At 47.0% G+C, this 17,209-nt stretch overlaps 1 protein-coding gene across 1 annotated transcript in view; it reads right to left on the bottom strand.

Annotated features, from left to right (window-relative positions):
• Positions 1–245: 245 nt before the first annotated feature.
• The window catches only part of CES5A (carboxylesterase 5A), a 282,188-nt gene continuing 265,224 nt past the window's right edge, over positions 246–17,209 (bottom strand). The window contains 10 exon segments of the mRNA XM_047837083.1: positions 246–563; positions 566–698; positions 788–860; positions 3,175–3,324; positions 6,223–6,370; positions 8,967–9,032; positions 12,056–12,196; positions 13,263–13,367; positions 15,142–15,249; positions 17,008–17,161. Coding sequence (XP_047693039.1) covers positions 447–563; positions 566–698; positions 788–860; positions 3,175–3,324; positions 6,223–6,370; positions 8,967–9,032; positions 12,056–12,196; positions 13,263–13,367; positions 15,142–15,249; positions 17,008–17,161 — 1,195 coding nt within the window. The 3' untranslated portion in view covers positions 246–446.

The raw sequence follows: 17,209 nt of genomic DNA, 5'->3' as shown, positions 1-17,209 counted from the left end.
AGGCCATCGGTGTTCAGGACATCCATGTTTGGCTTGTGGCTGAAATTCGCCTGGATCGGAGCTGAGGCTCTCACATTTCACTTAACACACACAGACACCTTCTCTCATAGGAAGTCCACATCATCTTGAATGCTGGGGGTTGTGAGAATGTTCTGAACACAGAATTAAATTCTGTTCCTTGTACATATTTTACATTCTGATTGTGTTTCATCTGACTAACAAGGTCATTATGATACCAAGTAATATGCCAGCCATCACGGTGATTTATTGAAGAAGTCTGGTAGCTTTCCAAGGCCGGTAGCATTGTTTGATGTTGAAAAGAATTCCCCTAAGAATCACCCTCAAGACCATAAAACATCGGTGAAAGCAGCTGATTCCACGAAGTAGCTAAACACAGAAATGGAGCTAAGGATCGTGGGTGAAATTGTGGAAGAAGGAAAACCAAATCACACAGAGAGAACTTCCCATGGAGCAGAAGAGAAGAAGCCAGGCGGGAGCAGAGAAAGGGAGAGTAAGGGAGAAGGAGGACTGGGGAGGGCCGTGGAGGTGGGGGGTATCAGGGGACCATGGTATCCATCCAAAACTCCACCTCTTGCTCCTTCAGTTTCTGTCCCACGCTCACATTCAAATCCAGCTTCAGGTACTGCTCGCTCTGGGTGTAGGCTGGCCACAGAGGCAAACCTTCCCCGTTAGGGTCCCTGGAAGTGAGGGCAGAGGTGGGGGTGAGATTTCTACCCCCAGACACCCGGCTGTGGGGAAAGCCCGCACCAAGGCAGTGCTCACTTACCCGGTCCGAGCAAAGTTGGCCCAGTACCTCATCATCTTCCTGCTCAGCAATTTCTCCTCCTCGGTGGCTCCTTCTGAAGGAGACAATCACAAAATCCGGCTCTCACACGGATTTGCCAGAAGCCCAAGGTGCTTCGGGCCTGCTGAATCTCGTTCACACCTCCCTTCCCACCGGGATCCTCTCACTGGCCCACCGCTCAATCCTCAATCGTTGGGCTCATTTTGTGTCTGCACATACTGAGGCCTGGAGCCGCCAGGGTTCGCCCCAGGGATGCTGGCTTCCAAATGGAGGAGGCGGATCACACAGCTTCCCTGTCTAACCAGTGCTCTTCCAGACATTCCCATGAGGCTGCAGGTTTCCTAGGGTCAGAGGCCACCTCTCTCTCTCTCCTTCTACCACTCCCCCTCAAACAATTAATTAATTATGGCATTTCACTATTTGAGAAAGTAGTACTTGCTCAAAGGACAAATCCCAAATGCAGGCAGGGTATCTAACGAAAGTAAGTTTCCCTCCTGTCTCTTCCCTCCAGACACCCAGTTAGTTACCAGCCTCAGAGGCAACCATAGCTACCGGCTTCTTGAGTGTCCTCCGAAGGCAGGCTAGCCTCGTGCAAGGGTTTTTGGCAGATGCCTTTTTACATACTTGGTATAATACGAACATATATCCTGCGTCTTTCTCTTTGTACTAAAACTGTATCCAGGAGATAGGCCCACACTGTTGTCTATAAACCTTCCATTCATTGCCATTTATTGTTCTATAAATGTATAACACATAAGTATGTATATATTCAGTTATCTATGAATATATAATTCAGGCATCCGATATTCTCTTGGTGGATCTTTGCATCGTTTCCAATCTTTTGCTGGTGGAAGCAATGCTTCAGTGTGTGCCTAAACCTTCGCCTGTATATAATTGTGCAAAAAATTCTAGAAGTTGAATTGCTAGGGTAAAGACTATCTGCATTTTAAATTTTCCATTAATATATGAGGTTGTCTGTTTCCCCACACCTGCTGAAATATATTATGTAAAATGTATTGCTCTCCCCAACCTTGATAGTTGAGAGAGAATTCCTCAGTCAAGGTTAACATTCAATCCTCTTGATATGGGTGAGGTCGAGTGGATTTTCATGCTTAAAAGTCACATGTTTCTTCTTCCATGAACTATTTATATATGGCCCAGTGTTTGACTGGGTTGTTATTTTCCCATTGATTTTAGGAGTTCTTTATATATATTATGTACCATATATATTTATAGATATATATACCATATATCTCTCTATCTCTATCTCTATCTATCTATATTTTTTAAGTAGGCTTCATGCCCAGTGTGGAGCCCAATGAGAGGCCTGAACTCATGACCCTGAGATCAAGACCTGAGCTGAGATCAAGAGTCGCACGGTTAACTGAGCCACCCAGGCGCCCCAAGAGCTCCTTAGATATTAAGGAATTTAGCCTTTGATACACATGCGGTTCATTTTTTCCCATTTGGAGATTCCTGTGCCCATCACACAGTTATATGCTCAGTGATGGCTGCTGAGTAATAGTAACAGGGACATTTATTAAGCACTCACTGTATACCTTATGAGAATTGCTTCATTTAATCCTTAAGACAATGTAGGAGGTAGTTGTGTCATTACCTGTATTACGAGGATGGGAATGAATAAATCACATAATGAATAAACAGAGCGCATATTTAGGCGGAGGCTCTGTCCTCATTGTCGAGAAGCCAGCGCGAACTGCTTAAGAGCCTGTATTGTGTAATTTATTAAACAAAATATTTTAGTGATATCTATAGTGTGTAGTTCCTATATTTTCTCTATTGATAACCTCATATGACTGGCTTCTTATTTTAGGCATTGCACAGGTCATAAATTGAGGAATGAATGAGCTAACCTTGCTAGCAACAGTTTGCAAGCATCTACATTAGATCACCTGGGTCCCACTACTTTGGGCTGGAATTATGAAAAACATGTTTGTTTGTTTGTTTGTTTGTTTTCCTTTTAAAGCCCTGGGTAGCATCAGTGATTCTAGAAAGGGCAAGGAGGGTTGAGACTAGTGGTCAGAGAGAAGGAAGAAAGAGGTTCTAACTAAAAACAAAAAAATTAGATTGCATGAGTGCCCTCAAGGGCCCACGTCTTTAGGCTTTAGTATGAAGAGAAACACTTATCAAGCAAACGTTGGCAACTCCTTTTCCTAAAAATAAGAGGGGGTCATTTTCCAGGGAATGGCTATGTCTGTAAACCATAGATTAAATCCTAACCCACCAGTCTTCTGGACTCTTGCATAGCATTGGGCGGTTGAGGGACTTCGTGCTAACAGTGCCTTCTCCCCAGCTCATCCCAAGCTCCAGTCCCTGCGAGAGCAGAAGCCCCCGAAGCCGTTTCTTACCGAACATGACAATGTCGCCTTTCAGGAAGGCACCTCCAAAGACGAAGCGGATTTCATCAGAGTGATCGGCTTTCACGAAAGCTGGCCTTGTGTCGTTTAAGCACTGGGGCCGGTGTTGAAACTCATAGAAGTAGACAGGTGCGCCAGCATCTGTGGAGAGGCAGGAAAGGGCCTGCGGCCGGTGCGCATGCGCAGCGGAGCAGGGGCGGCCCTGCGTCCCCACCCGGGCTGGTCCTGGCTCCACAGACCCACGGGTGGGATGGCTGGGAGAAGACAGGTGACTCGAACCATGCTAACTTCCTTCTTCTTTGTCGGAGGCCAGCACTTCCTGCCACAGCAGCCCCTACGCCCCTGGTGGCAAGAGCTCAGCACCCCTCGGGGCAGTCTGAGAGGGCAATAGTTTTTTACTTCTCTAAAAGCCTTTCTTACTGAGCCAAGACCTACCTCCCTGTGACTTCTTGTCACTAACTCTGGTTCGGCTGTCTGGAGACAAAGCGAACAAAGTTACTCCCTGCTTTCAACATTGTTTCATCTCTCTTCAGCTGAAGGCCTTTGCTTTGTAATACCCCCTTCCTTCCCTGCATCATCAATTTTTCTCTACTGGACCACTGCCATCAGTAGCCAACAGGCTTCCAGAGTCTCCCGTTAACATGCATACACACATGTGCAACGTACACACGCACCGACACACACATGCGCACACATACACATGTACACACACAGGCACACACAAACACACGTACTCTTGGTCTCCGTTTCCCCTCTGGTTACTGCCTTATCTCTCTAAATCCCTTCTAGCAAGACCTGACATTACTCATCATCTCTGCTTCCTCTCCTCTCATTGTCTCTCTTTCCCTCCATTAACTGAAGTATCATTTAGGGGCAATAAAAAAACGCAGATTTTAATTGTACAGTTTGATGAGATTTTACAAGTGCACTGACATTCACAACATGACATCACCATGCCCAGGTATACAGACCGTTTCTATCAGCCTGGAAAATTCCCTTTGGTGTCTTTGTAGTCACTCTACCAAGAAACAATCAATGTTTTTATTCCTGTCACCACAGATTAATTTCGCCTGTGCTTGACCTCCGTGTAAACGGAATTATATAGACTTTTTTGTGTCTGGCTTCTTTTCTTCAGTGTAATGTTTTTGAGATTCATGCATGTTATTGCATGCATCAGTAGTTGATTGTTTTTTCATCACCAAATAGTATGCTACTGCATTAATATATCACAATGTATTTATCCATTTGTCTGATGATAGACTTTTAGGTTCTTTCTAGTTTGGTGGTATTATGATTAAAGCCGCTAGGGATATCCATATACAAGTCTTTTGTAAGGACATATGCTTTCACTTTTCTTCAGTGAATATCTAAGAGTAGAATGGTTGAGTAACAGGGTAGGTGTACATTAAACTGTGTAAGAAACTTGACAGCTTTCCAGAATGGTTATATCATTTTATATTCTCTCCAGAAGTATATGACACTTCTGAATATTCCACATTCTTGGATGTGGAATACTTCTGGGTATATAGTTTGTAGGGTTTTTTTTTTTTCAGTTTTTAAAAATTTTATTTTAAGAGAGAGAGAGAGCACAGAGGGGCAGAGAAAGAGGGAGAAAGAGAATCCCAAGCAGGCTCCACACTGTTAGTGCAAGCCCAATGTGGGGCTTGAACTCACGAACTGTGAGATCATGACCTGAGCCAAAACCAAGAGTCAGAGTCTAAACCGACTGAGCCACCCCGGCGCCTCTGTGTTTTTAATATTAGCCGTTCCAGAGGTGTAAATTGTTTCCTCATTTGGGGCGCCTGGGTGGCGCAGTCGGGTAAGCGTCCGACTTCAGCCAGGTCACGATCTCGCGGTCCGTGAGTTCGAGCCCCGCGTCAGGCTCTGGGCTGATGGCTCGGAGCCTGGAGCCTGTTTCCGATTCTGTGTCTCCCTCTCTCTCTGCCCCTCCCCCGTTCATGCTCTGTCTCTCTCTGTCCCAAAAATAAATAAACGTTGGAAAAAAAAATTAAAAAAAAATAACACTTGAAATCAGATAACTTGTAAGTCCACTAACTTTGGTGTTCTTGTTCAAGATTGTTTTGGCTACCCTTGCATTTCCATGTAAATTTTTCGAAACAGTTCATTCATTTCTCCAAAACCACTGGTGAAAGTTTGAGATTGGGATTGTATTCTCTGGAGATCAGTTTGCTCATTTTCTCTTGAATCCGTTTTAACCAGGCTTTTACTCCCATCATCCTATCACAATAGTTCCTGTCAAGGTCACTAGTGACCTCTGTGTTCCCAAATTCAAGAGTCCGTTCTTGGTCCTCATTCCCTTGTCACCTTTGCAGACCTTTTGATACAGAATCTTATAGTGCCCTGCCACTGCTATCCCCTGCCCTGTGTTTTTTTTACTTATATTACCATCTAACACATATATATTCTATCTTGACTTGTTTGTTAGTCTCCCCAACTAGAATGTGAGTTACATGGTGTCTTTGTTTTGTTCACTGATGTATCCTCAGGGCCCAGAATACTGTCAGGAACATAGTAGGCTCTTGATAAAAAATTGTGAAAACAGAAGGAAAGGGGAATGGAAGAGAGAGAGAGAGAGAGAGAGAGAGAGAGAGAGAGAGAGAGAATAAGGGCAGGGCAGGGGTAAGGAGGGAAACAAGGTTTGTGTCGCCACAAGTTATACTCCCTTTCTGATTGCTTCACTACTGCTGATACTTAAAATGTTTGGGAAGACACTTTCAGAGAAAGGAATGTGGGAAATAAAATTATGGGGAGGTGGGAATTTTCTGGATGGTCCTGACAAAGGAGGAGAAACAGAAACAACAAAAACTGATCAACATCCCTGAACTCTGAAAGGCACGGCAATTGCAAAGGTCAGCCTGCAGGGTTGTATCCCAGACATCCTTGGGAACTCCCTCTAACTGAGGGAACAGAAGGGTGGAGCAGGGCCAGTCATCAGGCAACAAGAATTCCTGCGGCCACTGGCCTTGCTGAGCTGTGACCCTGCTGTGTCGGGAGCGGGGGTAGTGCTGAGAGACTCACCTCTATGATATCGAGCTGTGACCACCCCAGGGACCACAAAGAGCACATCTCCAAGCAAGTCCAGAAAACTATCTCGTATTTCAACCGGGGAGTGCTTGTTGTAGAAGTAATGATCAGCCACAAGGTGCAAATACTGGGTGGGAATATTCTGTAAGAAATCATGGCCACAGAAGATCCAGGTCAGCAACATCCAACACGTCAAGCGTTTGCCTGGGCAGACATGATTCTGAGGTCTTTACATGCATCGCCTCATTAAATGCACACAGTGATCCCATGATGTAAATATCAAAATTAGCCCCATTTCACAGATGAGGGCACTGAGGTTTAGAGAGGTTAAGGGGTTGTCCAAACTGGTACAACCATTCTTTCACTTGCAGCCAAATTTCATGCTACTAATCACCGTGCACATGCCTCTCTGAGATGCTCCAGAAACGGCCACCCCTGGCCAGAACTGGCAACATGGTTTGCAGGACAACGTTGTTCAAAAATGATACCAATTTCAAGATGGTGACAACATAGCATTCAGTCAAGTGTAGAACTCTTCTGAGTGTAGACCTTTGTGCCAACACAGGTCCCACACCCAGGAGGCCGGCTTCAGGTAGTAGCACTGCCTCCAGTCCTTTGCTGGTTCGAGCTAGTTGCTCTCTTGGAGTTCCCTCATCTATAAAAAACAGGCTGTGCTGGGGATCACATGAGATATGAAGAAAGAAACATGCTGTCTGGCACAGAGCAGGTCTTCTGCTCTATTGGTTTCCTTCAAGACCTATTGCCAAAACCCTTAACGGGGCATGCCGTGACTTCTTGACCCGACACTGGGCTGCCTCCCAGTCTTCGATCCCTCAACTTGCCCTCAGCGCAAATGCCAGAGGATGCAACGTAAACTTCCTGAAGATTCAGGGTCTGCCACATCAATGATGTTCTTGGGGATCTTGGGGGTCTAGGGAATGCTGGGATAAGTTATGGCACCTCAACCACCATCCCCACCCCCCAACATGAAAACAAGCATGGTCCTGCAGATGTTTCTCTGGAATTTGGAGGCAGTATACAGCACACTCAGACTTGTTCATCAGGTCCTCTGAAGGCTGAGTGTTTTTAATCAGGCCCAGAGCAAGTCCAGGTTCTGGTGCAAGTGCCTCTAACTTGGACCATGTGACCAGCAGACCCCTAGGTGCTCACGGTACCCAAGGAGGGTCCGGATGCTCTGTGGACCCTCTGGTGAGCCCCAGTGGGATACGCACAGTGCAGACCCCTGGGGTTCCAGAGCAAGGCTATGCCATCTGCATCAGAGAACAACTTAATCATTTGAAAAGTACTTGCTCTGCCACCTAGGAGAGACTGCGTGCCCTTCCAGTCCTCCTGCACCTCCCCACAAAGCCCACTTCCCACTCCTAGGACCTGGTTCAACATACTTACTCCTCTTGAAATGCCCTCTGCTCAAATGTTTCCCTTTCCTAAACCAGATGGCCTCCTCCATGAGGCCATCTCCAATCCAGCCTGCGAGGTCTCACTGTCTGGTGTATATATATTTTAAGTATCTCTCAAACCTCAATCCCAGTTTGGGCCACTAGATAGCCAAGACTCATCAAACATTACCTCTGGGCCTTGGGGCCCAAAGGATCCGCTGCCTCTGGTCTGGCTCACTCTGTGGCCAGAAGGCTCTTTCCAAAATGGAAATCAAATCATGCCACTCTTCCTCTGTTCCCAGCCCCTGGGAATGAACTTCACCTTCCTTTCAGAGCATATAACAGCTGCAAGCACCCTCCTCTACTGCAGCCTACCCTGCAGCTGACCTCATCACACTCCTCTGCTTCTAATCTTGGGTCCTCCGGCCTGGACCTCCAGCTCCCCTGGCCCCTGTTCCTCTACCGGCCAGACAAACCTAACTCATCCTTCAAGGCTCTTCTCCTTGAGGCAGCCACCTGCTTCCTCCTGTGGGCCACACGGGGCCTCGAACATTCCTCTGCTCTGGTTTGCAGACACTACTGAAGTGCCTCCTTCACTTCATCCAGCGCACACTCTCCAGGTTCTGCAAGTGTAGAAGGAGTGCCTGCTCATCACTGTACCTCTGTGCCTAGGGAAGCGCTGGGCTCTCAAGAAGCAGCCAGCCAATGAATAAGTGCACGAAGGGAACCTGGTACAGAGTTCACACTGGATGTTTACGGCAAGAAGGAGGCAAGAAGAGAAAGGAATCCATTCCTACATCTAGTGTCTGGCTTAAGACCTGATACTGACACATCTGTTCAGGGAGTGAATGAATAAACAGTTGAGTCAGGGTCCTGGGCCTCGCTGGAACCTAATACAGTGCCCGGCTGGCGTGGAGTGAATACAGGTCCTTAGTTCCGGGTGTGTTTCAGAATTCAGAACTTTGCTGACTGTGCATAAATAATTCAGTATATAGGCTGCGTGTCATGTCACATGCTCTGGGGGCGGCTGCCCCAGCCCCACACTACTTATGTCATCAGAGAAGCACATGAATAGGGGGATGAATGAAGTGGATGAGAACAATAAATACCGAGGGCCACCTATCAGCTAAGGAAGGTTCGGTTGTCCTACAGGCTGTTTTTCAGAGCTCCTTGGATTTTGAGATGGTGAATAAGGGACTGTGGTACTCTATTTGGCAAAGATTCACTGAATGAGTGAACGAGGAACGACTGCAGCCCCAGCCCCTACTGCTGAGTGTGCCCCAAGGAGGTCTGTTAAATAGGTGAATCTCTGACGAGTCACAGTTGCCCAGGCTCACTTACCAGGAACGTGTGTACGAAGTAGAGGGCCAGAGACCTATTGGAGCCCCCGAGGATCTCAGGAAACTCCTGTGGAGAGAAGTAGGGCATCCTCCGTGAGCACCTCAAGACACCAGAAGGGAAAGTGGTCTCGCTGAGGGCTGAGGGGCCTGCCTTTTAGAGGGGAGGCTGGGGAGAGCAGGAACCCATTTAGTCCCCAAGGGGCGACATGCAGGAGTGGCCTCAGTGGGTCGGAGCAATGACAGTCTCTTCTCACCCTTGCTAAAAGGCAGCCATTCCCTGCCATACCTGTGGCCTTGTGGGGCCCGAGTGGCTGCCCTGTGGAAAGACCGTGTTACGAGCTGAAATGTGCCCCCCAACCCCCATTCCCACGTTGAAGACCTAACCCCCAGTATTCCAGAATGTGATGGAGTGGAGACCACATTTTTCAAGAAGTGATGAAATGAAAGGGAGGACTTTAGTTGGGCCCTAATCCAACCTGACTGGTGTCCTTATAGGAAGAGGAAATTCTGACACACAGAGACACCAGGGGCGTGTGCATACAGAAGAAAGACCATGTGGGGACACAGGGAGAAGATGGCTTCATGCAAGCCAAGGAGGGAGGCCCCACAAGAAATTAAGCCTGCTGACACTTTGATCTTGGACATCCAGCCCCTGGGATTGTGAGAAAATAAGTTTCTGTTGTTTAAGCCACCTGGTCTGTGGTGTTTTGCTGTGGCAGCCCGGGCAAATTAATACAGGCTACAGCTTGGCTTTGACACCACATTCAAAGAGAGGCCAGAAAAGTCTCAAACTAGTGGTTTATTGTTCTCTTTCTAGAGATCTTTACAATTAGGGCCTCTGAGATGCCAGCAGTTTGCAGAGAGCCAGTGAGGTGGCAAGACTGGTGGTGAAGAGCAGAGGTTTTGCTTGGGTGCCTGGGTGGCTCAGTCGGTTAAGCGTCTGACTCTTGATTTCAGCTCAGGTCATGATCTCCCAGCTCGTGAGATCGAGTCCCACGTCGTGCTCTTTGCTAACTAACAGTGCTGAGGCTGCTTGGGCCCAGTCTCTCTCTCCCTCTCTCTCTGCCCCTCCCCTGGTCGTGCACGCGTGCTCTAAATAAATAAATAAATAAATAAATAAATAAATAAATAAATATTTTTTAAAAAGAACATAGGCTATGCTTGGTACATAGTAAGGGCTAGGAGTAATTACTTGTTAAAAGACCCCTCCCTGGCCAGTATTACAGCTTAAAAACATGAGAGGGTAGAAATACTCTCCACTTGTCAAATGAATTTCGCTTTGACATTTTCTGCTGAAAATCTTGAGATAATAAATCACGAGGGTAAATATTTAAACATCTCTGTCTCCTGGAATCTGAGGGAAACTCCTGAATCATTCAATTTATCTACACGTGTATTTCAACCACTAAGAACCTCTCTATATGTTCAGCAGCTGAAGGATTTGGAGGGAATTTTGGAGGATTTCCTCTGGTCTCCGATGGTCAGCAGTGGATGTCACTGCGAGGTCACATGAACTATCCACACTGATGCAGGCTCTTGAGCTATGCAGACCCAGGCACCAATTCCCATCCTGCCACTTGAATAATTCCAATAGCTAACATTTACTGACGTGTGCTTGTGAAGCAGGTAGTTAAGATCATCCTATACCACGGATTAAGGAACGAAGGTTCAGAGAGGTTGGGCAGTTCACTTAAGGTCACACAGCAGGTTACCAGAGAACCCAACATTTAATGGCAGAGCCTAAACGCATGAAGAAATTACACAACACTGTCTCCTCCCCCAGCTGGGAGACTTTGGGGAAGGAATTTTAGCCTTTCTGAGACTAAGTTTCTTTAACTGAAAAACAGGAATAACAATGCCCATTTGCAAGTTGTTGGACAGATGGTACACACTGGGCACGTGGAAGAACTTGGGACTGGCTGCAGTGGTTATGGTGGTGGTGTCATCGGTAGCGCCTGCCTTTTTCTTTCTAGCACAAACCTGGTAGCATCGAAAGGCCTTGCTGAAGCCACAGTCTGTGACTCAGATGCCTCATTTGCAACACGAGCAGAAAGATCCTCACTCCCACTTACTCCAAAACATTGCTCTGTAAGTCACATTAATAATGGTAGAACAGGCCTTTAATAGCCCGATGAACTCAGGGTTCTGGTTCTAACCAGCCACCAACTAGCCTTGAACCTTGACAAGCCTCTGGATTTCATAACCACATTTCCCTCAGCTTAAAAGGAGGAGGTTGGTCTCCATGATTGCGCTGTGATGATGTTATGGGTTTGAGCATTCCTACGCTTCTGAGGACAGATGAAAAGTTTCTTTCAAATCAAGAGGGTCTTCTTTAAATGGCAGGGTCAAGAAATCATGGCTCCTTCTCAGGACTCACCCTGAGCACAAATAATCCCTCCTTGGAGAAGCCTTTCTTGACCACCCCTTCTCCTCCCTAAAGACCTTCTCCCACCAGTTTATGTCCTTCCTAGCACTTACACTTTCGGAAACCATCTTTTCAACTGTCCATTTCATCTGGGCCTCCCCAGTAGGATGTGAGCCTGCAGAAAGCTGGGACTGTGTGACTTGTTCACTGTTGAATGCTTGCTTTTTACCAGGGTGTAGAGCGTAAAGTAAATGTTCCTCTCATACTTGTTGAATGAATAAGACAATTCAGTGATTTCGCAACTTGTACAAACCCAGAGAGCACTCCTGGAAGTCAAAATTTCATAACCGCACACGAAAATGTAAAGGCCTGAACATTTTCCAAACCTGCATGAAATTCATCTTTGAAGTAGTAACTGTGCTCATTTGAAACAATCATTTGTGATGTTTTGAACGAAGCTCAAATGGATCCATCCTCTCTTACTTTTTTCATAGAGTTGTTTCTTTCTCCATGAACCTTGTATGAGGAGCCGGGCAGATGCTGACTCTGGCTGCCCTCAGTCCTCAGCTACCCTCCTTCAGAGAGGGGAAGGGGCATCACCATGTCCTTGGCTTCCAGGCTCCTGCATAACACTTGGCGTCCTTGCTGGCAGTGCTGAGCTGTGGAAGCATATACAGCTGCCACACCGCTGAGGAAGCGACAGGAAGGACAGCTGGGATCCTTACCGTGGACAGCAGGAAGGCACACTCGTGGTTATTGATTCCGATGATAGAAGGAACTGAATTAAATGCTTTTTGAGTCAATAGGGCTAGAGGCTCATCAGGAAAGAAAAACTCATCAACCACTGGAATGGAAAACGTGAGTTTCTGCAATAAGGAAGAAGAGAAAAATCAGCATCTGCTTCTGTTCACAAAATCTGCTGTCCCCAAGCCCCCAGCCAAGGAGACCCAACCCGCCGAGCAGTGGTCAAACTACATTAAGAAAGGAAAAAGCCACAGTTGGCCCATCCTGATGTATCAGTTCTGCTTGGCTGGCCCTGCACTTGCTTAGGCAAAGGGGCTCAAATTCTTTGAGAACCACTGACCAAATGCAGCAGGCAGAGTGGTGAGCAGGGGACAGGGGAGTGGCCACAGTAGTGGGGATTAGTATGCGCATCTTCCCGAGATGTCCTCCTCAGCACTGTGCCTTTGATCTGGCTGAGTCTTGGGTCTCAGGAGGAAACACCTGGCTTTATCCACGTTTTTGGGGGGTCTCTGTTTGGGAGTGGGGATGGCGGGGAGCACACAGAAGACCTTTCACACTCCATCGGGTCAAGGACTTGTTATCCAGCTCCCAGACTCCAGCACAACTCACAGCGGACCCTTCATCCATGCCAACAAAGTATTTCACAATTGTTAGAATCTGACAGATAATGGCCTTGCTCTTCCAAGGACCATCAGAAGCTCTCACGAGTGGAAGGGGCACAAAGAGCTCATTCAGTCCAGTGACTGAAATTTGTCAGTGGTCATCTAGACTCTGCTTGCATACCTACAGAGGTGGGTGTCTCACTATCTTCTAAAGGTGCTGGCCCTTTTTCAGAGTTTTTAGAAATTTCCTGGTTATACCAAGCCAAAATGGCTTCCTAACAGAACTCACACTCTTGACACTGATTTTAGCTTCTGGCAGCATGTGGAACAGGGGAAGTCCCTCTTCCCAGTGACTTAAAGACAACATTTGTGTTTTCCTGGATCTTCTCCTGGCTAAGCAGCATCCCTGGCCCATCAAGTTCTTTAAATTACCTATCATGGTTCTGTACATTCTACAGCCATTACTATGAATCCCAACCTCCATCTTTCCAAATCCCATATCAAAGTAAGTAAGAGAGTGGTGGGGTTTGTCTGCCATTCCATTCCAAGCACAACCCTGCCCCCAAACCCTCCCGCCCCTCTTCACCTCGCTGATGTCCAACAACTCCTCGGAGGGTTTTGCCCTCAGGCACTGCAGCAGGGCAGCAGAGTCAGACGCCTGGCAACCACAGATATGCGCAAGCACCTGCAACTGTTGCCAGAGAAGGACCAGGTCAGAGCACAGCATGGAAAGTCGCCAAGAAAATGCAAAGTGAAAAGAGTCCTAGATCCTTCATACATGAAGCCTGCTGCCCCTCCCCACCCCCTGAGGACAGGCGGGCACTGTACCTCTTTGTTCTCTTGCCTGACTCTCCTTGTCATCTTTAGCAACCGCTGGAGTAGGGGGAGGTGGCATGTCAGCCTGTGGCTGTGGAACAGAGTCAAGATTCCTGGCCATGGAGAGACCAGTCCGATGGTGTTGGCTCCACTGGCAGTAGGCCTCAGTCCAGACGCCCAACTCTGGGATGCTGAGTGGAGCCAGGAGCCCCAAGCGTGAGGAGCAGCTTTACAAGCATGACTTAACGGTCAGTTGAGGCATGACTCTGGCTCCGTGTCAGCTTGTCAGCTCTGTTAAGCCTCACCCCCACCACAGCCTAGAATACCCTGAACAGCTTTTCCTGTCTCGCATCAATGCCACTCATCCCTAGCTCCTCCGAGATGTCCTTTCAGACCACTGCAGCTCCCATGAACCCCTTCCTCCTCTGATTTCCTGTTACCTCAAGGATTCCCACCTTCTCTACCTAGCCTTTGCACAAACACTGCCTTGCGCAGTTGTCGAACTTTCCGTGGGAGCTCATCCCTTGAAAGTGGTGGCCCCCCAAGTGTCTGGGAGTCATGAATGCTCTGAGAATCCAACGAAAGCTACAAACCCGCTCCCTGGGAAGATGCACAAACATATAGAATCTACACACAACGTACAACTGTAGGAGCGCAAGGACCATCTCCCAACCACCCATGGATTTCAGGTTAAAAACCTTTGTCAGAAAATGATTATGGTCTTCTGAAGTCAGTGTAGCCCTTCCCATTTACAAACCCACAGGTCCTAGCATAGAGCTGGGAGGACTATGGACACTCAGCGTACGTGTGCTAAATGAACAAACAGAGGCACAAACTGAAAGTTGGTATGTCATATTCCCCAAATCAATATTCCCGATGCATTGAGAGTATTTTTACAATATTATGACTCCATGTCTCTGCTTGTGGTGTGCACTGTCATTTTCTATCAGGTGTTCAAGCAAATGCACCACGAAAATGCATAGTCCCCAGGAGGTGGCTCCACAGCCCCGTGCTTAATCTTCATTGACCGAATCAGCTCATTTGTTAACTCATTCATTCAGCAAACAGCAATAGTCACCTAATATGCACCAGGAATCATGCCGGGACATGAAAGATACAGAGACCTTGGTCTCCAGGTCCTCACTGTCTGCTAGAGCACTAACCAAGATGACAGATGACAAAAGTCTGGGGCATGTGCCTCACCGCCCCCTCACAATCTCATGCCAGGCAACAAGAATCAGTCACAGTGTTATTTCCCACTGAATTGGAAACAGCCTAAGAATCTTTCTTAACAGAGTACTCTAGATAGAGTGGAGTCAATATAGGAGATGAGCCGATTATAACACAGGGGACTGAGTTATATATCCTAAGTGAAGAGTAATGAATAAGATGTCAGAACAATTACATAGACACTCATGTACACACACACACACACACACACACACACACACATTCACACACACCAACAGTATTTCACTGGGGACCTATTTTCTGTCAAACCAGGCCTCCCATAGAGCAATAAGGTTCACCTCGGCCAGCATCAGATTCTTTTGACCATGGTCAGTAGGAACGCCAAGCACATGGTCTATCGACACCTGACCACATTCTCCCCTGACCAAGTAGAGGAGAGGTGTTAACGAGATACCTACATCCTTCTTCCTCTCATCACCAGGGGATCTCATCAGTAAAGGCAGGATGGCCACCCCACTCTCCATGATGGCTTTGTGGAATAAGCCATTGGCCATGGGGGACAGAATCTGGAGAGAGAACACAGGAGACCAGGAAAAGTTATGCAGGGGACTCTCCATCCAGCACATACACCATCCACCTTTCCTTAAAGAAACCTTCCCAGGAAGCCTCCTTAAAAGCTTTGTGCTTACAGGAAAAAAAAAAAAAGCCCTGGTTTGGGGACTCAAGGACTAGCCATGGATGTATGGACAAATTATTTAACCTGTCTGAGCCCCAGGTGCCTCAGGAACTTTGAGGTCAAACATCCTGGTGTGTGATTGCTTGCTAGCTCCTTCATTTCCTAGCTGGGGGAATCTCAGGCAAATTGTTTCATATTTCCGAGCATCAATTTACTTCTCCCAAAACTGGAAGGAAAAATGGAGCACATATCACAGAATTGTGGCATAGAGCAGAAGTAACAAATATAGAAGGCTTTGCACAACGCCTGGTCAGACAGCATGCACCCACGAAACGGGGGTTGTCATCATATATGCAAAGTTGAGTTATTATAATTCACCTTACTGAATTATTTTGAAGATACAAAAATATCTTGTGTATTGTCAAGTGCTACACCGTGGAAGCTCTCTTAACCCACTTCTATGTAACAGACTTTTGTGATGAACATGTGACCCTGGAGATGCCAAGCACTCAGAGCCAGTGGGCTATTTTCTAGCACCACCACAGGTTTCTATTCCCACAAGTTTCTGGCCAAGAGGCAGGTGTGTTTGCTTCCTCACTTGTTTGGTCAGTTACACTTGCTACTGTAATTACATAATCAATGAAATACCGTGGGAACCAGTGAAGTATGTGTGTAAGAAAAGAAAACAAAACTATGTTTGGGGGAAAGAAACCTGTGATAAAGACAAGTAGCTGAAAAATACTGCCGGCAAATTAGGCGTGAAAAAGGTAAGAGTAAAATACGTTGGGTGCGGCGGGGGCGGGGGGGGGGGGAGCGGAAAATTCCATAAATGCACCTCATTCACAGACTACAAAGCACGCATCTTTTAAAATTCATGCTCACTGTAAAGAAGCTGAAACCGTAATTAGAGGACCATGATTCCAATGGGTGGTTTATGCCAGAGAACCACGTTGGACCTCTAGCCAGCAGACCAACCTTGAAAAGATACCACACTATATACCAAACCACTGATAGAGAAATGTACACTTTCTCTTTGAAGTTAAAATAAAATGTTATAGGGGCGCCTGGGTGGCTCAGTCAGTTAAGCGTCTGACTTCAGCTCAGGTCACGATCTCGCAGTCCGTGAGTTCGAGCCCCGCGTCGGGCTCTGGGCTGATGGCTCAGAGCCTGGAGCCTGCTTCTGATTCTGTGTCTCCCTCTCTCTCTGCCCCCCCCCTCCCCCGTTCATGCTCTGTCTCTCTCTGTCTCAAAAATAAATAAAAAACGTTAAAAAAATTAAAAAAAAATTAAATGTTATATGCATCCTTTTTTTTTTTTAAAGTTTTAGCTGAACTTTTCTATTAAACAAGTAATTACCAGTCCTGGTAATTGGACACCAGGGCTTCCACCCATAAATATAAGGGATTTTTCTTCAAACTATTACTCAGGATGTGATCTTGGGTTATTCATTTAAACTCTTCCTGATGACAGCTCTTGTCCACAAAATGACAGAGAGCCCCTAACTCTCTCTGTGAGGCTTGAGGGAGACAATGTGTATAAAAGTGTTTGTTTCACAGGAAAGCACCGGTCAGCTATAAGTGATTCATGGTCCTCATTTTTGTAACCTCCCCCACCAAGGTCTGTTCAAATCCCAAAGAGAAGAACTCACGAGGCTGGAAACACTGATGGCTCCCGCTGACTCTCCGAAGATGGTCACGGAGCGTGGGTCACCACCGAAGAACTCGATGTTGTCCTGGACCCAGGTTAGGGCAGCCACCTGGTCCAGCAAGGCCCAGTTCCCCCGGGCATGCTCATCCCCTGTGCTGGGGCAAGAAGTAGGGTGAGAATACTCAGTGGGCTGCAATCTGCTT

The sequence above is a fragment of the Prionailurus viverrinus genome, chromosome E2 (genome assembly GCF_022837055.1).
Source record: "Prionailurus viverrinus isolate Anna chromosome E2, UM_Priviv_1.0, whole genome shotgun sequence".
Lineage (NCBI taxonomy): Eukaryota > Metazoa > Chordata > Mammalia > Carnivora > Felidae > Prionailurus > Prionailurus viverrinus.
The sequence above is the reverse complement of the archived record's forward strand: the minus strand, read 5'-3'. Positions and strand labels throughout refer to the sequence as shown.